This window comes from Hakea prostrata, chromosome 10, assembly GCF_041222555.1.
Source record: "Hakea prostrata isolate BN-2017 chromosome 10, UWA_Hpros_2, whole genome shotgun sequence".
NCBI classification, from domain to species: domain Eukaryota; kingdom Viridiplantae; phylum Streptophyta; class Magnoliopsida; order Proteales; family Proteaceae; genus Hakea; species Hakea prostrata.
Window position 1 is genome coordinate 39022406 of NC_142609.1, and position 22842 is coordinate 39045247.

General features: G+C 39.0%; 2 protein-coding genes across 2 annotated transcripts; both read left to right on the top strand.

The window, feature by feature from the left end:
- Window positions 1-422: 422 nt before the first annotated feature.
- On the top strand, window positions 423-2048 carry LOC149002836 (ethylene-responsive transcription factor 3-like). The gene has a single exon (XM_089138379.1). The coding sequence runs from the start codon at window positions 796-798 to the stop codon at window positions 1549-1551; it is 756 nt and encodes a 251-aa protein (XP_088994505.1). The 5' UTR covers window positions 423-795; the 3' UTR covers window positions 1552-2048.
- Window positions 2049-6378: 4330 nt separating this feature from the next.
- Window positions 6379-18759, top strand: LOC149002837 (triacylglycerol lipase-like protein). Its single transcript, XM_089137702.1, has 5 exons — window positions 6379-6659; window positions 6815-6887; window positions 10439-10503; window positions 10966-11075; window positions 18261-18759. Exons 1-5 carry the CDS (start codon window positions 6543-6545, stop codon window positions 18484-18486), a joined length of 591 nt encoding a protein of 196 aa, XP_088993828.1. The 5' UTR covers window positions 6379-6542; the 3' UTR covers window positions 18487-18759.
- Window positions 18760-22842: the final 4083 nt, after the last annotated feature.

Consider the following 22842-nt stretch of genomic DNA (forward strand, 5'->3'; position numbering starts at 1 on the left):
TTATCATAAATGAATGGGATCAAATTCTTACTGATTTATACTATAGGGAACATGAAACCCATGATTTTTTTACTAAGAGGTGCATTATTCTTAGCTGAACAACCTTTGATGGTGAATTATGGAATTCTTCTGGAAATGCAGTGGGCCATGCAATGGAGATGAATTGAAACTTGAGAAATGATTAGTTTGAACATAAGACATGATTAATTGAGACATGAGACATGATTATCCCAACATAAACGTTTCTCATCCAATAATAAAGAATTGTTTTGAAAAAAGGGGGAAAAAAAAATCAAAGAATACAGAAAAAAGTAGAAAGAAAAGAAAGGAGGGTACTTTTGTCATTCAAAAATCAGAAAAATACAGAAAAAAAAAATAAAAAATGAAAGCGAACATAGAAGTAATCGAGTCGGTTTGTGAAGGCGTGAGCGAGGATAGAGAAATCGAGAAGAGAGAGAGAGAGAGAATTGTTAAAGGAAGCCAAGCCAGATTTCAAGGCACCGATTCCCCTCATACATAACCTTCTCGCCCAACCCAACGCGGGCCTTCTTAACCTCTCAGCCTGTATAGGCTTCATCTCCTCCTCAGTATCTTCATCTTTCTTCCTCAATTCGTTTTCTTGTTTTTTTGATTTCGATCTTTCTGTTTTGTTAATCCAATTTTGTATATATGAACATATCATTCTTAATCGTCTTGATTTGATTAAGATCTCATCTTGAAGATCTGAAAGAGCAGGTTTAATCCTTTCTCAGAGGTCAACTTTTTTCGATCTCGCCGGCGATTTTTGCCGAGGTCATGCGGAAAGGTAGAGGAGCCGCAGCGGTGACGGCAACGGTGGTGGCAGCGGTTGGAACTGGCGGATCAGGTGGAGGAGTGGCGAGAAACATCAAGGAGACGAGATTCAGAGGTGTACGGAAGAGACCTTGGGGAAGATTCGCGGCGGAGATCAGAGACCCTTGGAAGAAGACTCGTGTTTGGCTTGGCACCTTTGATTCAGCCGAAGACGCTGCTCGTGCGTACGATGCTGCCGCTCGTAGCCTCCGTGGTCCGAAGGCGAAAACCAATTTTCCGGTGGATCCTCTCGCTGCGACGCCTCCTCCGCCTCCTCAACTTCAAGGTCACCCTCATCAAGCTGCCGCCGGTGGTGTTCCTCTTCACCTTTCTTTTCAATACAACAGCCCTAATGACCTTAACTACCCTCCTCATCCACAACTACACCACCAGAATCAAGGCCCTCCGCCGCCGCAGAGGCCTACATCTAGCAGTCTAAGCAGCACCGTCGAGTCTTTCAGCGGCCCTAGGTTGTCGTCGTCGACTCCGACTCCGGTTTCTGTTGCCAGGTTGAACCGTCGCCGTAGACATATTCCTTCCCCGCCTCTTCTTCCGGATGAATGCCACAGCGACTGTGACTCGTCTTCATCGGTTATTGACGATGGTGATATTGCTTCTTCCTCCTTCCGTGTACCTTTGCCTTTCGATCTCAATCTCATGCCCTCGGATGACGTTGACGTTGCCGGTGATGATTTCCAGAGAACGGCTTTATGCCTTTGATCGATACATCCAAGGAGTTCTGCATCATCTGGGTCGGCTTCAATTCTTTCTTTTATTTCTTTCTTTTTTTCTTCTTTTTTCCCCTGCTCTGCTGATCTCTCTCTGCTATCTCACACTTAATAGAGAAAGTTGGGATAGTGATTAGTTTTTCTTGCTAATGAGTTCTTGCTAGCTCGGTTGTGGGGTAGATCAGGATTGGGTTTCTTTCCCTTCTCCCTTCTACTTCTCCCCCCTTTTTTCCAATTTTTCCGAACTTTTTTCTTTGCTAGATTTTATGTGAATTAATAGTGTATGAGCTTCTCCGATCTGGGGATTTCTTCAACCTCATGGGCTTATAAAAGCTGGTCTGTATTGTTGACATTAGGTAAAGTGGGGGGGGGGGGGGGGGGATCGGATCTGGCCTGAGAGTTTTGGTCTGCTTGATCTGTTTCATCTTACCCATCTTTTGTACAAAAGAAACAAAAAAAAAAAAAGAGAGAAAATCTAATTCAATGAACGAGAAAGAGATATTGAAGTCTCTGGTTGTCGATCTCCCCAACCCCTTAAAACTATGTATTGTGTTCTTTATCCTAATTAAATTGCATGATGAACCAACAGATTCTGGAGAAGTTTTTGTAGTGCCCTGCAATGAAATCTCTGCTTCACTATCTTCTCCATTAGCTTTCCTCTTCAGTTGAACGCATATGATAAATCAGGACCCAGTTAATTGGGTATTTCTGTATCTTGAAGAAAGTAAGAACAGGGATCAGATTCAAAATCCTTCTCCATACCCAGAACAAGAATTCCTGTTTTTTTCCCTTTTAAAATTGTTTTCACACCTCTTCTGTCTCATACGAATGAGTGAATGAAATGCATGTGAATGGATCGTGAGTTCATTGCAGAGATTGCGAGGTTAACAATCCGGAATCCGTGAATGGATTGATATCTAGATAGGGTTTCTGATAAGCAACCGTGTATAGGCATTATTGCATATGGCGTGGGTGCGTGTTCATGTTCTGTGGTGGTTAGCCATGCTTCTAAGCAAGAGAGATTGATAAGTATTCTCCTATAATGAATGAAGGCATCCTTGCAAAATATGCCAAATGGGTCATCATGGCCTATGCGTATGGGATTGTGCAATGGTGGTCTTGGTGGCCTTGTTTGATGGAAAAGCACCTTACATTGACCAGATCAGCAGCCATCAACAGTTCCTTCGCAGGCACTGTAGATAAAGTGCAGTGGTGCAGGGGAGGAAGATTTGCAAGATTGCTGCTGCGCATGGGATTGATCTGCTTTGACTTTTACTCTCTCTCTCTCTTAGGTTTTGTTAATTTTAAGAACGCCTGGAATTTTGCTGGATTTGTCTCTTTGTCTGAGGTCTCTATCTTAAACAAGAGAAATTAATATAAAAAGGGTTTGTAGACTTCTGGTCTTGAGTCTCTTGAGTGATCCCTGGCAGGGGTGAAAGATCAGCGGAATTTTGGGCATCTGTTGCTCTCTGTTGCTCTAAATGACTAAATTTCTTTTCTTTGGGCTATGGTTATCTATATAAGTTGTAAGAGGTTTAGAGAATCAGAAGTTGGACCAAAACAAAAGGCCCATCCAAGCCAACCAAACAAGCAATGACCAGTTTTGATTGATGGGGTCAAGGTGCTTTTTTATGTTAAAACTGGTGCAACCACTCTTCTAGCTTGGACGGGTGTGTAATGCCATATGAGATTCTTTATCCTATTTCACTACTTGGTTTTTTATATTTAGTGTTCGAATCTTTTGTAATTCATGTCTTTACTTGAATGGATGTACTTCTACTAAAAAAGGGTAACATGTCATACATTTTCTAGAGGGATTTCTTTAGAAAAATATTACATATTAGAGGGAAATTTCAGAGACAATTCAAGATAGCTGGTGAAAAGCATAGGCATCTCAAAAATGTCTATCGTCTTTGTAGCACGTTGGTTAAAGGAAATACTTTTAATTTAGAAGGAGAAGTTCGTGGAGACATCATTGTCAATTCGACATAATTTTGATTTCTGAGGTGTCAATGTTGCCGTGACAATATCTTAGGAGTTCTTCCTTCTTTTTTTTAGGGTGAGGAGGGGGAAGCGGAGTGATAAAAGTTCAAAATAAAGACTTATTTGATCATACTGCCTTAATAGGTTATCACCACTATGTTAGAAGTACGTTTGCATGAGTATATGTAAGAATAAATTGTTACATGAATTTTCGTTTTAGTGTTGAGAGACAAAGATTATTTGATATCATAACTAGGAAGGAATAAGAAATAGGATGGTTAGGAACCTGATTATTTGCATGTTCATTTTTTCATTTATTCCTTTCTCAGTGAGAGAGGATTTGTTCACTAAATTTGGAAAGTGGTCTGTCATAATGATAATTCATTTTTTTTCTTCTTTTTTTGGGTAAAGTAATGATAATTCATTTCATGAATCTAAAATCAAAACAACTGAGATGTCTCGTTTGGCAAAAAGAGGTTGATGGTCACAAGAAATGTATGGTTACTCGATTAATCTTGTAACTAAATGTACCTCTTATTACCGGGGGATATTTTCTTCCACCCAAAAACCATTGTCAAAGAATTTTCCATCACCAACAAACGATTTAGGAAAATCCTAGCCATAAACTATGGCGACACCAAAACCAAATGTTGAATAGTGGTTGGACAATTGGGTCTGGCTTTAAATCTCATGAATTTGTGGAGAGAGACGTTGTATCGGACATTACTCACTTGAGTACGTCTTTTGTAGACTGTAAGTATTTTAATGTTTCCAAGTTACGTAACAGTGCAGCTGACCGCCTGGCTAGGAATGCCATGTCTATTTTGAGGAGGATGTTTTGGTCACTTTCCAATCTCTAGTTCCTGACACGATAGAATTAAGCCTAGTGTGTTGCTCCCGCCTTTCTCAAATAGAAGTTTATTTACCAAAAAAGAAAAATTGCTACTTTGCCTTCTCATGGGTAGATGATCCCAACAAGGAGCATAAACGCCTTTATCTCTAGATGCTTGAACAAAGGGGGTTGATGATTAATGTTGGCAATGCGAGTGAATCTATCATACAGATCATGCCATACTAATCAAAAATATATTTTTCATTAAAAATCAAATATAATCATGGAGTAAATAAAAATGTTTTTGAAACATCCTCTGCTGTGTACAACAGTGCACATATATGTCAAATAATTGACTAAGAAAGCAAACAAAATACAAGGCTATTTTGGTTTTTTAATTTTAAATCAAACTTTAAATCTCAACGTGTTATTTGGTATAAAAAATGCACTACTACGCACATTGGAGAACTATGCACTGCGGAGGATTTTTTTCTTTCCGCGTGGAGGGGTTCTATTGCACAAGGCAAGAAGAGAAAGCATGAATCATGGGTGCATTCAAGACATAAAGGGGGTGATTCTTGATGCAAAATTTGCCCAATTTTAGCTGAGCTCAAGCCTAGCTTGGCTCTTTCCATCTTTGATTACATACTCAAACATGCTTGAAAACACATCGATTAATTAGAAATAGTTGATTTTGATCTCAATTAATTTGGATTATAATGGTTGGTGGTTTGGTTGTGCATCGAAAACTCCATTGCTAATGGAGCGAGTAAAGTCAAGTCCTTTAGGGTGCATTTGCTGTTTTTGGCGTTCTTCCATTATGAGAATGCCGAAGAACGCCAAATAGTGTTGGCAAAACGGGTCATTCTTTTGTTTTAGGAAACGAATTGATCTAATTTTCTTGTCTGAGAATACTTTTTATAGACAACTTTGACTTGTTTCATCATTTTCAAAAACAAAAAGTATGTCAAAATTATGTCAAAGGAGGGACCTTAAACCCAAACCTTCATTCACATGCAACTTTTAACGCTTCTTCATGCCTTCGTAAGAATTTTTTTTTTGTTTTTTTTTTTTAAATTTCCATCGCCTCAAGTATTCTTGGCACAAATTTTACCGAACAGTCAAAACTGTGCTATGACCACCGTTCTTGATGAAAATGATTCTTGCAAAGAACGTTGTTCTCAGAAAAGACTGTTACCAAATGTGCTATTAACTTATTGGATACTTAGACTGATCAAATATAATGTCTATATACCAAAATAGACCCTATTAAGCACATAACCACCCTTAATATTTATCTCTCCACCTCTCATAAAATGACCCCATTGTCCTTCATTCTATCATATCATTTTGTTGGATAAATTCACCAATTTTTTTTTTCTTCACAAATTACAATATTGATGGAAATTATAATGGTTTTGGATCATTGAGACTGATTAGCGGTTAATAGTAGATTAAACCAGCCCAACAGTGCAACCAAAAATACATACATGTCAGCTTGATGGTCTTTCTCCACCTAAGATGTGTTTTGATGATCTTATCTGACTTGTTCCCACATGGTAATTTTCAAAACCGACCAAAAATGCTTTCTTAGACATCCAAATACTATTCTCTGATTGACCGGTTCAGCCAGATCAAACCATACTCTTATGAGTCTTATCACATCAATATCCATCTGTTTTCACAAATTTATATATTAAAAAAAGAAAAGAAAAGAAGAGGAACCATTAGAAATTCAACCAAACCGGCAGACCCTGCACAAATTCAAAAGAATAAACATAAACCAAATCAAACCAGACCGGCGGTTGCGGCAGTTTCTGGAGGCAACCAGAATCTTAAAAGGCTCATTGCGGCGGTTGCTTTTACACAGTTTCGCTTTGAACGGCTGAGATTCGCAGAATAATGCGTCAGCCAGTTGCTTAGCTTTTAACTAAAGATTTGTCTTTTGACCAAAAAAAAAAAAAAAAACTATAGATTTGCCTTGTCAATTTCTTTTTCTTTTTTTTTTCTTGTGTAAGAACCTAAATGTCGATTTCAGCTTTCAGTTTCTAGTGCTAGAACACCGGAAACTTCTTCAATTCCTACTCGTTCAATGTTTTACGATTGGGAATCGAAGAATTCGAGAATTGGGTTAGTCCACCGGTGTTAGATTCTCCATTTCTACCAGGATGCAGCGGTTAAGGGCCTCTGGAATCCCTGATTCAGTCTTTCAGGCTGTACCTCGATTGAAGAAGAAAGCTTCGAACACATGGTCCGCTGTTCAGGATGCTTATTTTTCAACCAAGGTATTGTCTATTCATGAATTTTTCGATCTTTTTGATTTTTGGTATTCATTATTTCATGATGGTTTATTTATTTTTAAAATACTTCTAATGGGTAAAGGCTTGATATTTCAGTTGCTTTGGTTCTTGATTTTTATTTGTTTGTTTTGATTCCATAGGATATTTTTGAGAGGCACCGGGTGGTATTTACAGTCTCAACTTCTTTGGCATCAATTGCTACTGCGTGGTTTGGTGAGTTCTATTGGAATTCTTGTTTTTTACATCACTTCCTCGGAATTTTGCGTTTCAACTGCATCAATTTTTGTAGTTGAAAAGGGAAGTTAGTCCTAAAAGGGTTGCCTTACTAGCATCAAGCAAACTGTCATCTTATTCTGCTGAGGTTTTATGTTTGCAACGATTTTTTTTAACTGGACAGAATACAACCCCTGCACTTTTCACTGTTTTAAGACTTGTTCCTGAAATCAAATGAGCAGGAGTGCAGGAACGACGAATGGAAAACTGCAAATCCACAAGAAGTCCAGGGGCAGGGCCAGGTTATATGTTTCTGTGACGAATTGACCAATACCAAATTATGAAAACATGGCTGCTCCCCCCCACCCCCCCAAAACCAAGAGAAAGAGAAGAAAGAATAAACAATAATCATGAGTTCATGATCTTGTGAATATGTGTTGTTTGATAGAGGATGATGTTTCACAAAGAGTTAATGTGGGGTATATGAAGTTTAAGGTGTTTCTGGGTCCAATGACTCACGTATGCCATTAGAGTCTAAAGAAAAATTTTGTGGGACGGTAGCACAACCCACTATAATATGTGGGCAAGAATGTCAGGCAGTTCAATAGTGTCATATTGAGAAGGTATGTGTGGCAGAGATTAGGATGTTAAGATTGATGTGTGGAAAAAATAGGAAGGATAATTACTGGATGATTGTATTAGAGCTGGGTTGAGAATTTCGCTGGTCAAGGACAATCTCTCATTGAGGCTTTTAAAATGATATGGGCCATGGAAGCTCAGGAACAATATGGTAAGAAGTGATGTGATTGTGATTGTGATTGTAGAGCTAAATTAGCTAGGGGGAACCCTAAGATGACCGTTAGAGAGGTTGTGACAGAGGACATGCATATTGTAGGTCTCGTACCAAATATGACCTTAGATGGAGTCTATCAGAAGGTGAGGATCCATGTAGCAGATCCCATTTAATTGAGTTTCTGGACGTGCTAAGCTGTGACTTGTTCCACTTGCTATCTTTCATTTGTCATTTTCTGTTTTTCATTTCTTATCTTGTGCCCTATTCCTCTTTTCAATTTTCCTTAACTTATTCTGTTATTGTTTGCACTGTTTGTGAAGCATCAGTGTATCATAGATTTAAGAATGGGTGTTCTAGCCGTTTTGGGGTGTCATTTGTTTCTTAGATCCCCCGAAGCTTTCTTGTATCTTTTGTTCACCTTTTTAATGATTTACATTTCATTTAGACCTTATTATGAATTCCTTTTGATGATTTGGTGGAGCAAGATTCTCTAGATAAATATAGTTGGTGAACTTCGTAATATTTTTCTACAGAGGCTTTGAGGAAACATAAAACCTTCATTATAATTTGGGGAACTCTTTGCTATATATTCTATATATTTACCTTAGGGGCAAATTAGAAAAGTTTCTTTTATCTGATTCAGGTTTTTGATGACTGGATAAATCAACACCAGGATCTTAAGTGTTCAAGAAGACCCTTTTCAGTGATTTAATGCCAAAGGAGGATTGTATAATTTATTGTCTGTGGACTACAGAGTCTAATGGGGTTGAAAATGTAGTTCTGTAATTGAATAATCGAATAGTATCATCATAGGATCTCTATTAAGAGAACAAAAATTTAGATCAACTGAATACCTAATTGAAGCGAATCAGATGGTCAGATGAACCAGAGAACTTAATTGATTTCAGCTAATAAATGGATCAACATTTTCTGAAATTCCTGGTAGATCTAATTACTGTTCAGAAGATATGAATCTTTTTCTTAGAAGAGGGGTGGAACAGTCTTTTGCCCCTCAATCTAGTCTAGGAGAGAGGAGAGAGATGTTAATCGATTCTGAGTATACATCACAACTCATATCAACCTCATATAGTGAAATCAGTAATTTAGTATTACAGATAAGGGAAAATTTGGATCTCAGCAATGATTCCAGATTGGCAGATCTATGGGGACCAAATTGTGATTGAACTTGTACAACTGAACCAGTTTTTTATGATAATCTAATATGTAGATTCTCCTCACTCATATCAGAAACACTTTCATATGAATTTCTGATCAGATTAGGAGTTTTAGAAGTTCGGAGTACTATTTATTTTTAATGGAGAAGGAGGACAATTGGACTATTCTGACTAATTCCAAAACTTTCTTGTGTTAAAAGCATTCCACTGAACTATATTTCCCACACATATATTTTTTAGTTCAGGAAGGGAAGCAGCCAGCTAGAGATTACTTGCTCTGAGGTATGACATTAGGGGTTACTACTGAGCAGCCAGCCCTGGAGGGTACTACACTAGTAGCAGCACTCCAACCTGATACGGATCTGTACTCTTTCTTACCCGATTGGGAGTTGAAACTTTTAGTATGTAAAGCATGGCTAAACAAAGACCTTTAGCTTTAAGCGCTTTGAACCAAAGGAGGTGGATATATATAGTTGAGATCTCGTGACAAGACTTATATGTTGATGGAGAAAGCAGATAAAGAAACATAGCAAGATGTTAGGCGATGGCCTATTAGGGTGAAAACCCTCATGATTGGAAGCCCAACTTAAGGCTTATTTGATATAGATGATTTGGTTAGTTAGCTAGGTAGTGGGCAATTTTTTTTTTGTTATCCCAAAGAAGTTGAAAATGAGTTCATCTTGGCTCTGATTTGTTTGACAGAGAATGGTGAGTATAGTAGAAAGTGTGAAATTTTTCAGCATGGAAATTATTTCACTGAAAGTAAATGAATGTAATGCAGTTCCACAGCAAAGCCCCTTAATTCATTGCAAAAACTGTATTTATATTATAAGAAGTCTTTTTTTTTATCTTACCTTGTACCATTTTACATCCAAAATGATGGAGCCTTTAGGGAATTCTTATAGAAACTCTGTGGGAGACGGTGGGTTGGTCTCCCTCAAATGGCATTAGCCTCTGTGTTATGCAGTATTCTTTCATCATTTATCTGCTTCCCTTTTTTATGACTGTCGGTTAGAATTGAAAATAGATGGAAAACTGTGGTTACTGCCTTCAAACTAGGAATAGTCTTGAAACCTGAAATTTTGTTAGCAGTAGAACTCGAGTTCCCCTTCTCCTTTCAGCCTGAACAGAGTTTGACAATTGGCAAGATCGACCTTTATAGAATCCAGAATCATGGGAAGACTTCATGGTAGTGGTCAAATACCTTAGGTAGATGGACATATTGGCATTCATGGGAGGGTATTTAATTGAGTTTGAGTATGAATATTGTAATGCATGGCTAATCCATACCACATCCTTTCTGTCCTATGGTTTGAAAACTTTGAATTGCGACATCATCTATCTACATGGGTTCAAAGGTTGGGTTTTTCAGGGAAACCTTACTATATGGGGCAATAACAGTTCTTCTTAAAGTGTTAATAGCCATTTGACACTTGTCATGCTAAAAATTTAAAAGTCAAAATCAAAATTAAAAAACAACCTGCTATGAGTACCTACCTACCAACTTGACCATGAGGTACAGATGCCTTGTTCTACACCCTTCGCTTAAGATGGGGACTTACATGAACTATTAAACTATGCAGGTTATTCTTTGCGGTACCTTCATCAAGCTAAGGTTGAGGAGAGGCTTGATTCTATTGAAAATGCTGTGAGTTTTTAGCTCTAATTATATTTCTTGCCTAGGTTACTTGTGCATTTTCTTTCCTGACAATTCCTGTATCTTTCCAGTTGGCATAATGTGTAATTTCTTTTTCACTTGGAGCTTTTATAAAAGAAAAAGTAAGGCATCTAGGTTGATAACAGTTGGCATTCAGTTTTATAGATTGTTTGAATGTGGACCAAATATGTTGTGAAAATGCAAGCTGCACCATATTCCCAATATATTTTTCCTAGGTCAAATCACTCTATGGGTTTTACTTTCTAGAGTCTTCAGTTGTAGAAGCAACTGCTTTTATAAAGGATCAAGAAAGATCAGTATTGTATTTATGCTAGTTGAAAACTTCTGCCCCCTTGGTCCTTCTAGTTATTATTTTTTACCACTACTCTCTCTCTCTCTCTCTCTTTGCCTTTCACACACATGTGAGTAACTAAATTCTCATTTTTTTGGCAGATGAAACACAATTCTCAAATTGAACATGCTGAGATTAAGCAAATGGTTAGTTCAGGAAATGTCAGCACTGCAGCTTGTGTTGCCACTGCTGGAACCTCTTTAGTTATTGGGTTTGTTCTTATACCTTACCACAAAACTTTGTTTCTTTCTATATCACATCTTTCAAAGACTGATGAAGTACATTGCACTAATAGAATGTTAATGCATTCCAAAAATCTTTCATTATAGCAATGAATGTTTACATATGATAACCTGCCACATTCAAATGGCGGTACAAGGTGTGAGAGGACGACAGAACCTACTCATTGTAAATCAACCCCGCTTACAAGTCATATGGAATTTTTGTACTGGAGCAAACTTTAAGCCACTCCCATTACTCATTTGGGGTTGATATTTTCTTACCACCGAGATCATTAGAGGGTCTATCACATCAATAAAATTACTAAACAGACTTTTCTCTGTTAATTATGCTAACCTTTTTCAATGGTATCTCCAAAAGATGGACGGGTGATCTTCTCTTCTATAGTATAGAGGGAAGTTGTTAACTGTTCGTGGTTGAGAAAGAAATGAAGAAATTTGTGCCCTCAAACTAGAAAAAGTTTCTTTACCATAGAGGTGTCTGTGGTCCGTGTGCAAAGAACGCTATGGAGACCTTCTTTCTTTCTATTTTTTTGGGATAAAAAAATCCGATCACCAAAAGGAGAGAAAGGGGGGGGGGTTACGAAGGCTAAGGGAAGACCGTAAACAAAGCAAACCAGACCCTAAGGCCCGAAACAAAGAATGCCAAAGAAAAAATTGGACAACAAAACTGAGGCAAGAAAGCCAAATGCTCTCACTTATGCTTCCTAAAGGAATTTGAACTCAGAAAGGAAATTGTTGTCGAGGTGATGTCATCCTCTATTTGAGCGGCTGCTCTACCTGCTAGCCCAAAGTGGAGGGTAAGAACAGCCAGCAACGAAAAAGGATGGTGAATTGACAAAGGGGATGATGAGATGGGGGGAAAAAGAGAAAGGGGTGTGCGTGTGTGTGTAAGGGGGAGCCCAGACCTGAAGGGGGAAGGCAAGAAATGGGGGTAAGTGTAGGAGAAAAGGGAGGTGGGGTAGGAAAGGGAGGAGGAAAAAGTCTATAGTGTAAGGCAGGTTGAGGCCCAAAGAAAAGCCCAGAGTAGGAGAGGGGAGGCGAAGACGGCTAAAGAATTTAGAGATGGGCCAGGAATATCCTCTGGGTTGGATCGACAGCGGAAGCCTAGCCCTAAGTGCAATCTCCAGCGACTACGGTCCCAAATGCATAAATGACGAATTGCCCGCCAACTATTCCCGGTATAGAAGGGGAAACCTTATCGAAGTAGATTTCAAGAAAGGCGCGACAGCAGCTCAGTATGAGCAAGATCATGGGAGTACTACCATTCACGATGAAAGAAGAAAAGATCCGACCCAGAAGTTGACTTCCTCGGACACCGGTTAAGTAGCTCCTACCACACCCGAAGTCTTTCTTGTCATCACCTCTTCCTATAGCAAAGGTTCTTTGCTTGACAGCTTTGAAACGTCGTCCCCGACCCGCTTCCCTCGTGAGGTTTGGCTATGCACCATAACTAGCTTCTCGAAGAAAGAATGTTGCTGGCTTTGAGGCCATGACCGCGCCACCGGTAATGATAGACCAGAATCCGGCACCACGCCAAAGGAGGCAGTTCACTAATCTTGGAATGCCCCTAAGTTTGGTGTTTAAGAAGTTACAATCCAAAGGTCTATTAACTAAAGTAAATCCAAGGCTAGTGCATGATCCTGCACCTAGGGAAAGGGAGGCGCACTGGGAGCAAGGGAAAGAATGGGAGGGGGGAGGGGGAGGGAGTAGGGAGAGGGCCCTCCGAGTGGACCAAACAGAAGAGGGCAAAAGGGGTGCGACTAAAAAACAGGGGGATAAGGGAGAGAGAATAAAAAGGTGGGGGGGGGGGGGGGAAGATATCTAGAGGGTCTCGTTGGGGTCGGAGTGAATGAGGCAAGGGGCCGTGGTAGCAGCAAGGACGGCAAGGGGTTTCTTAAATAAAGGAAAAGGAGCAGGGGTCAAAGCTCTAAGAGTAGAGGCCAGAAGGGGGAGGGAGGCAAGAGGTGCAAAATTGGCAGAGGGAGTTATAGGGTAATGGGACGAACATGGAGCAAGGACCTTGATGATAGAAGGGCCAGCGGTCGCAAAAGGGTCAATGACGATGCCGACGAAGATGTCAGAGGTGGGGGAGGGAGTCAAGGGTTTAAGTTGTGGCCAAAAGGAGATCGCTGGATTAGCTAGCTGAGGCCTGCGGGAATTGGAATGTCGGTGACAACTTACAGGGGCCTAATTGGAGCGTTAGCAATGAGAGGAACAATGGCAGCGTGTTGAGAAACACTTTGTTGGTAGAATGGCTTATTGATCAATGTGATCACAAGCCTTCTATTTATAATTAAGTAAAAAGTACACTATTACATGAATACCCTTACTTGGGTAATAAGAACTTTATATGAATAAAAACTCTAATAGAGTTGGACTCCTTGTAGAACTCAACCAACACTCCCCCTCAAGTGGAGGCTTAGATATTAGTCATGCCCAACTTGCCTACAATAGGAAGGAAATCTCTTTCTTTCAAACCCTTAGTGAAAACATCTGCCATTTGGTCTTCGGACCTCACAAAAGGCATGCAAATAAGCCTTTGTTCCAACTTTCATTTGACAAAAAACCTATCAATTTCAATGTGCTTAGTTCGATCATGTTGTACTGGTTTATTTACAATACTAATAGCAGCCTTTTTGTCACAATAAAACATCATAGGGTTTGGAACATGGACTCCAATATCTTATAGCAAGCCTTTCAACCATAGTAGCTCACAAACTCCACGAACTATAGCTCTATATTCAGCTTCGGTACTAGATAAAGCTACCACATTCTATTTCTTACTTCTCCAAGTAACTAGATTACCTCCAACAAAGGTACAGTAACCTGAAATTGACTTTCTGTCTGGAGATCCTGCCCAGTCAGCATCAGTGTATGCTTCTACTCTTAGATTATCAGTGGGTGACAAAAGTATTCCTTTTCCTGGAATTCCCTTCAAATATTGTAGTATTCTAGTAATAACCTTCATATGAGATGAATATGGATCATGCATGAATTGGCTCACTATCCCCACGGCATAAGCGATGTCTGGCCTGATGTGGGACATGTAAATAAGCTTTCCTACTAGCTTGTGGATCTTCCTTTGTTCATTGGTTCTCCCTCTTTTTCTTTAAGTTTAGCTTAAGCTTCTATAGGGGTATCAACTGCTTTACACCCCAACATTCTCACTTCTGATAATAAGTCTAAAACATACTTTCTTTGGGATAGGAATATACCCTTCTTTGATCGAGCCACCTCAATCCCTAAGAAGTACTGTAACTTCCCTAGATCTTTAATCTCAAACTCTCTACCAATAAAGTCCTTCAACCTTTGAATTTCTTCACCATCGTTCCCTGTGATGACAATATCGTCTACATAAATAATGAGAAGTGTGATGTTAGTACCTGACTTCTTGACAAATAGTGTATGACCAGCATTGCTTTGCTTGTATCCAATAGAAGTCATTGCCTTCAAGAAGCGTCCAAACCAGCATCTAGGAGACTGTTTTAACCCATAAATTGATCTCTTCAACCGACAAACTTTCCCTGCAGTATTGTCATCGGAGAAACCATGTGGGATTTCCATATAGACTTCTTCCTTTAACTCTCCATGTAAGAAGGCATTTTTTATGTCTAGTTGGTACAAATTCCAGTTTTTGTTCACAGCTACAAACAATAGGACTTTGACAATGTTCAGTTTCGCAACAGGGGCAAAAGTCTCATGATAATCAATCCCATAGGTCTACGTAAACCCCTTTGCTACTAGTCTTGCCTTAAACCTGCTGACTGATCCATCCATGTTTTGTTTGATCACAAACACCCATTTGCAGCCCATTGGTTTTTTTCCTGGATGAAGTGTAACCAACTCCCAAGTATCATTTTTCTTCATTGCCTGCATTTTCTCTATCATAGTTGCCTTCCATCTCTTGTTAGCATAGGCTTCCTGCCAACTTTTAAGAACAGATATAGATGGTAAAGAGGATATTAAAGCACGGTAAGAGTCAGACAAAGAGTCAATAAGAGACATATTTAGCTATGGGATGTTGAGTACAAGATTTGATTCCTTTTCTTACAGCAATAGGAAGATAAAAAAAGAAGGTACCTCAAGGGAAATAGTAGAATCTGATTTTAGAGCAGGAGACTGAAGTAGTAACGTGTCACCTTTCTCCATCTGTTTTAGCCGGTTGTAATTCTTCCTCTGATAAGTCTGCACCTCCTTATTTTGGTCGATCTGGTTTTGAAAGACCTCAATAGTGTGCCTCACATAAGTGGTCTCCCCCTGGCTAGGTTCTTCACATGGTTCAGAAAACGAAGGGGGAGGATTAGAGTCCTCAGGTATACTGGCCGAAGTCTCCCCCTAGTCAGGAAATTCTTCTTGAACTCTTAAGTTGTGTTGGTGTGTGATAGGAAAATCTAGAGTTGGAAAGAACACCTCTCCTTTAGGACTCTCCCCCTGGAGAGGTGTATAGTAAGGGCAAGACTCATTAAAAATTACATCCATGGATACCATGGTTTTCCTGGAAGGAGGATGATAACATTTGTACCCTTTCTGAGTAGTAGAATACCCCAAAAATATGTAACGTAGGCCACGGGGAGCCAGCTTACTCTGGTGGGCTATGATTCTGGCATAACACACGCATCCAAAAACCTTTGGGGGAATAACAAAGAAGAGGCTCCTTGAAGAATCTCATTAGGACATTGAAAACCAGGTATCCTACTAGGCATCTTATTCATAAGGTAAGAAGCAGTGAGTATAGCATCATTCCAGTATTGGTTAGGTACATTCAGAGCAATCATAATTGAACGGGCTATCTCTTAAAGATGCCGATTTTTCCTTTCAGCAACCCCATTTTGGGCAGCCGTATCAACACAACTGTTTTGGTGTATTATGCCAAAGTCAAAGAGATATCTCTGAAATTCACCATCAATATACGTTGTGCCATTGTTACTGCGAAGGATCTTCACAGTGGCATTGAATTGAGTTTTGATCATATTATGAAAATCACGAAAACATCGAAAAAATTCATTTTTTGTCCCTGAAAATTTATAAATTTGAAAATAAGCCCCTAAAAATATTCAGATTTACCAAAATATCCCTGAAAGAATTTAAATTTACAAAACCAAACCCCTCAAACCTATGATATTTGTTCCGTGGAGGATAAGGGAGGAGGAGAAAACCCGGTTCGATTCAAAGGAGGAGTAGCTTCTTCTCTTCTACTTGCCTCTTTTTTCTGGTTCGATTCGAAGCAGGAGCAGCTTCTTCTCTTCTACTTTTCTCTTTTTCTCTGGTTCGATTCAAAGCAGAAGTTTGAATCTGCTTTTTTTTCTGTTACTGTTCTTCTCGAATTGAGACGGTACTAAGAAAATGCCAGCAGCAATAAGTTTGGCAGCCATGAGGTTTTCGATGTAGAAACAACAAGCAATGGTGAGTTTTGCAATGCAGCAAGCAGTGACAAGCAGCAGCGGTAGTGCTTCTCTTTTTCTTTTTGTCTGATTTTTTTCTTCCCTATTGTGGTAATCAAGGAGCTGGTTACAGAAAGTTTCAGAGAATTGAGAATTTCTGAAAAATTCTGTAACGGTGGTTGCAGAAAATTTAGCAACGGTGGTGCAGAAGAAAGAAAGAGAATTCTGCAATGAGGTTTGTAGAAGAAAGAAGAGGAAATTTGCGATGGGTTTTGGAGAAAAAAAAATAAAGATCCTAATTGAACTTAGGCTCTGATGCCATGTTGAGAAACACTATGTTGGTAGAATGGCTTATTGATCAACGTGATCACAATCCCTCTATTTATAATTAAATAAAAAGTACTATATTACATGAATACCCTTACTTGGGTAATAAGAACTTTACATGAATAAAAACTCTAATAAAGTTGGACTCCTTGTAGAACTCAACCGACACAGCGGGAGGGGGAGGGGATACCGGCAGAACAATGGGAGGAGGATGATCAGGTTGTAGATGGGGATACTCAAAGGACACGCCCAAACACATGGCAAGCCAAGCAGCGTGAGGACAAGTAGTCAAATTTCACCTATTGTTTGAAGCAGTGCCCATTTTCCTGTGTAACGAAGATTGAGAAAGGCAGAGGAGAACCAGTACAGACTTGAACGCACAGCCGAGCAAATGTGGCGTGGTCCTTCAATTTGGTTCTGGCATCGGAGAAGAGAGAGATCCCCAGAGTGGATCTGACTATGCCCAACCCTTCTTCACACCAGTAGTGGAGAGGAAAACCAGGGAATGAAACCTAGAGTGGGAGGGTAGGGTGATTCTCATGGCTGTGTTGGAGCCTCCTATGCCATTTCCTTGGGAACAACAGGCATTTGCCAACCATCCAAGACCCTTCTTTCATGGCCTTGCACAAGTCGTCTTCTACAGAGAGCTTAAAAAGAAAGAATCCCTGGTTGAGCAGAAATGTTCCCATAGTCCCAGAGTTCTTCCATTGCGCTTGCAAAGGGTGGACGATGTAGAAAGGAGGGCAGGAATTGAGGAAATGTCCCATGAGACACCTACTCCAGTTGGAAACTTTGCTCATCAAGCATGCCATCAGGGCAATAGCCTGGTGATCTGACCGTCAACAAGAGAAAAGGGGATCAGACTCAGAGAGAAGCCATGACTAGAAGATTGAGTAGAAGAGGAGAAAAGAGAGGACCAGAAAAAAAGAGGGGGGGGGGGGTCAGTCATGACTCTCAAACCCAAAATATTTCTTTATGGAGATTGGGGACTGATTAACAGTCAAATGGGTATTTCCTTATAACAATTTTGTTAGCTTTGTGACCCATAGGACAAAGAGGGTTTAGCATGTAGGCTGGAAAGCAGCACATGGTTAGTGAGACTATGGACCCTCACAGGCTTACAGTTGCCTTCTTTCACTACTTCTGGTCCCTTTCTGTTAACCGCCCAACTAGATAATTGCATAATCAGTTTCCTTGGTAACTCCGCATTTTATTTGGGGATGCAAATTCTGCTCTGTTCCACCTTCAGCTGTTGCAGTAACCTTTTGTAAATGGTAATTGATTATCAATGTTTTCCCAACTTGAGTCATTAGGTTTGAAGTGCACAAAAATGACCTAGTTTATGTATGTCACTTAAGAGGGTGTATGTTGGTCTGAGGATTGAATAGAGTCTTACTGGACCAGTACATAAGTTTTTGCTGTCCTTATATTTCTGTGCGATTGCAGGTATGGCTTGGGATGGAGAGGTGGCAAGTGGTATGCAAATAGGAAGTTCAGACAGGAGCAAATGAAGTTGCTTGGCCAGATTAAGCCCAGAAGGTGGCAGTTGCAGTTCCTAAAAAGACTAAATGCAAGACAGAGAGGGCCAGAAAGTGCTATTAAAACTCCTGGAGCATTGCACGCACATATCCCTACCACCACCACAGCAACACCTGCTTCCCAAACTGCCTAATTTTATTTTTGGGGGGTCAAAACCAGTGTAATTAACTTTTCAATAATTTTTTCTATTAAATTCTTTACATAAGGAGCACTCGGAAAACAATAGTGTGAGGTGAACTGGGCTCAAGCTAAGAGCGAGCTTACTCTGTTGCCTTTCGTGATTAGTCTTCCTGTCATCGTTGCTTGTGAAACGGAAGTTCATACCGTGAAGTAAATCCTGCTATATATAGGTGCTAAATCATGTTGGTTTTTTCTTTTTGGGGGTTAAAGTGTTGATTTTTTTTTTTTCTGGATGATTAAATAATCAAATTAAAGCATAGACAGAGAGTGCAGGGGGTTCACATCTTCTATAGTTTCCACTCCCATAATTCTCTGTAATTCCTATTTAGGATTGTGACATGTGGCACTTAATTATTCAAGGGTTAGGATTAGAAACCCAATTAGGAACTAAACCTAATAAATCCTTAAAATTAAGTTTCAAGAGGAGGGATGAAATTGAGAGAAAATTTAGGGATTTATTAGGTTTAATTCCTAATTGGGTTTTAATCCTGACCCTTAGATAATTGACTGTCACATGTCACAATCCTAAATAGGAATTATAGCTGCCATGTGGCACAATCCTATATAGGAATTATAGGGAATTGTATGGGTGGTAATTGTAGAGAATTTGAACCCTGCAATCTCCTTCTCACAAGTCACAACCTAGTGGTAAGTTTTCTCTCTCTTTCATGTTTCTGTAATCTCTTGTTTTCAAGTTCTCTGTTCCCTTTCATTCTCTGTTTTTCTCAGCAGGTTTTGAACTACAGTAGATTTCTTAATTGATTCTCATTGTTTGTAAATCAGTTGATTTGCAACATTTTTTCTTTCCAGACAAAATTTGCAAACATCTTATTTGATGAAATTATTAATAAAACAAACACAAAGCTACTAATCGAATGGTGAGAATCCCATATAGCCATAGCTTTCCTATTTCTCTTCTTTTTTTCTCCTCAGCAAGAGGTTCTTCAGCAGCTGTGCACTACCTCCAGAACTTGTTGGACCTGCAGGAGCAGTTGCACCTCCGATGAAACTACCACCACCACATTCTCCAATAATTACCTGAAAAACGGCTGAAGATGCCTGGTGTGATTACAGAGAAAGACGACTGAACTCTTCCAGAAGATCCATTGGAGAGAGAGCTGCTGCTTGAACAAACTTCTGGAGATTTTGAGCACACATACACATCTGAACATCAGTTTGACATAAATGGTAAAATCAATGAATTGTACTCTATTATTTACTTCTATAATTATAATTAACGTAAACATTTTACTACAAAGTAATCAGTTAATTACTAAAAATTCAAAACTATAACTGAATTCATTTGAGCTTGAGCAGCAAGCTGAGCATTAGTTCACGAGCTATCCTAAAACAATACTGCCTCATCAAGCTCAAGCATAAATCTTTTGATTTTCAAGAGAACTGCAACATTTGGTAGGATAAAACGATAAAGAAAAAGAAAGCAGAGATGAAAGAGTTCAAAATATTCTGAGGAAATTTGAAGCCAATCGCCAACTTTTTTTCACTTGAAAATAGACGAACTGTTGCGATCTGCTGCTTTTTTATCCAACGAGCTGGCTGAAGCAAAATTGTGGTTTCGATTAAAATTAGTGACCTCTGCAATTCTCACTCTTATTATTATTATAATATGCGATTATTTTTTATTTTTTATTTTTTATTTTTTTCATTTTCAGATGGATGTGAAATGTATTGTTGAAAAAGGTGCAACTCATAGCGTAACAATCATCTCAGATTGCTGAGTTGACTGTTTGGCTGTGAGTGACACATTTTCAAAAAATGAAAAATCAGTTTTGAAACCACACTATCTGAAATAAGACTATAAGAGTGAGAATTGCAGAGATCACTGGTTCTAATGGGCATAACATTCAGAGACTCACATTGACACGAACGAGAGAAGGAAGAAAAGCAAGAGAGACACAATGGGGGTGAGTGAAGGGTTCATATATATATCGGATTCAAGGCTAGTTGGTAGTTGGTAAGTCATGCATTAGTTACCCGGAGAGTTGGTGGAAGGTGTGGGATTTGTGGCATTTGACAGAAATCCTCAAATCTGAAGTTGGTGGAAGGTGTGGGATTTGGGCCTCCTTCTCTTGGTACTTCAACTGGGCCTCAATCTGATTTTTCACTTTTGCATGGCATGGACAACATGATTTAGTAACTCATGGGCTTTCTGCAGATCATGGGCTTTCAGGATCATTTCCATCAACAACACCATATGGGCCTCCTTGAGCAGCTACTACTACTGAAATTTTACAGCATTCTATTCTAGTGGATTTGATACTGTTCATTAATTTGCTTATGCAAAATTCTGGAACTAATGATTTTTTTGGGACCGTAAATGGGACTGTTAAAGGACCTGTAACTGGGACTGTTTTGACAGCTGATCCACCTAACTTTTAGTTGTTCTGGACCAAGTCTCTGACAAAATAGTAGTTCACTTCTATATGTTTTGTGCAAGCATGTAACATTGGATTTCCAATCATTTGTGTTGCAGACAAATTATCATAATAAATGCTCATTTCTCTTAGAAGTTGTACTGCTTGCAAATCACCTAGAACATAAGAAAGCCATAGTAACTCAGATGTTGTGAACGCAAGAGATTTACACTCAGCTTTTATGTTTGGACATATCAATAAAACTTTTGAGTCAGCATAATTATCTGGACATAAACTGGAAACTTCAACTCTTCTTTTATAATGATAAGCCTTCAAGGTCAAGACTCAAGAACATAAAGATTTGCATTGTTATACTTTAATTAAGAGATATCAGCTTATACAATATTTAAGATTTTAGAAGGCAAAAGCCAATGTGAGAGAACCAACAAAAGTGGTAAGACTTTTTTTTGAAGGAGAACATGGCACTTCATGAATTTCATCGGTACATAACCTGAGGTTTAGCAAATTAATGGTGACAGATAACGGAATAGCTGTATAAATACAAAAGGGGAAGATAATTGTTGATTCAAGTGGTTTGAGTTGTAGAAAGTTGAATGTGAAAACAAAATGGTTCAACTACAAATTAAGGTCCCTTGGAAGAAGAATCACTATTCTCAATATTCTAAATGCTAAGATATGTACATTCTATACACTACTTAAAAGTTCTTTTAATTTTCAATTTTGGGTAAACTTTTTAAATTATTTCACCCCCAAGAAACTTGTAAAAACATAGCTTCCTAATATTTTACTCAAGCATCTCTGTATCTCATTACAAATCTAAGTACAAATTATCCAACCACCTCTCTCTGTCTCTCCAACATCAACTCTCATCCTTCACTTACTACCCCAAAAGCACAAAAAATGCTCCATCTCTCCCTACCCCTAGCTCATTGCAAGTCAAGGTAAAGATGATCCAACCACTTCTTTGTCTCTCTATTGCCTACTCTCATTTTTTACTTACTATCAAAATTCATCTCCCAAAAAAAAAATAGTAATAAATTATTCTTTAAAAAGTAATTAAAGGAAAAAATATTTGGGCAAGATGATAATTTTACTGATAGAAATCTGCACTTTGTATTATTCTTTCTAATCATGACTAAAAGAGAAGTCTCGTACCAAAAAAGAAAAACTAAAAAGAAAAGTCCACAGTGTACTAATACTCAAACGAAAATCTACTTCATGCGATTGAATCGCTCTCTTTTGATACTTGGTGACTAAGGAGCCACCATAGGAATGTACAATTGTAGAGACCACAATGAAAACCAATCACCAGGGACTACCCACTACTCCTTTTTGGAGTTTTGTTTCTTCTCCAGGGATTAAATCAACTCAGCAGAGATACAGAGAAGACCTCTCTTTGACACATCTTGCATAACAACATAAATTAAAGACAGAGGTTACCAGTAACAATCGACTTCAGTTCCTATTCTGTCACACTTTCCTCCCAAGATTAAGGAACTGAACAACCAACAGTATAAGAAAGCATTAGAGATGAAGATTGGTACTCTTTATGTATCAGTTTAGTTCAAAAGATTTGGCCCAAGACTGAAGTGTTTCTGGGCCACAATCATAGCTGCCACCACTGGATCTAATTGACTGTCTTTGCACTTCCCAGATGAACGGAAAAGCTCATCACAGTGAACAGCCCGGGAAGGGGGAACTGAAGCCTCTGTCTTGGACTTATGATGAGTACACCTTCTAAAGAAGTTAATCATCTTTTTCATCTTTCTTCTGTATGTGACAAGCTTTTTCACCTTCCTTGGCTTCTCACCATTGTTGCCCATTATTACTGCTCTCTCCCTCCCTCCCAGTCTTCCCCTTGCTGCAAGGTGAGTTCACAATGTTGAAGATGATATAAAGTTGCTTTGAGAGTG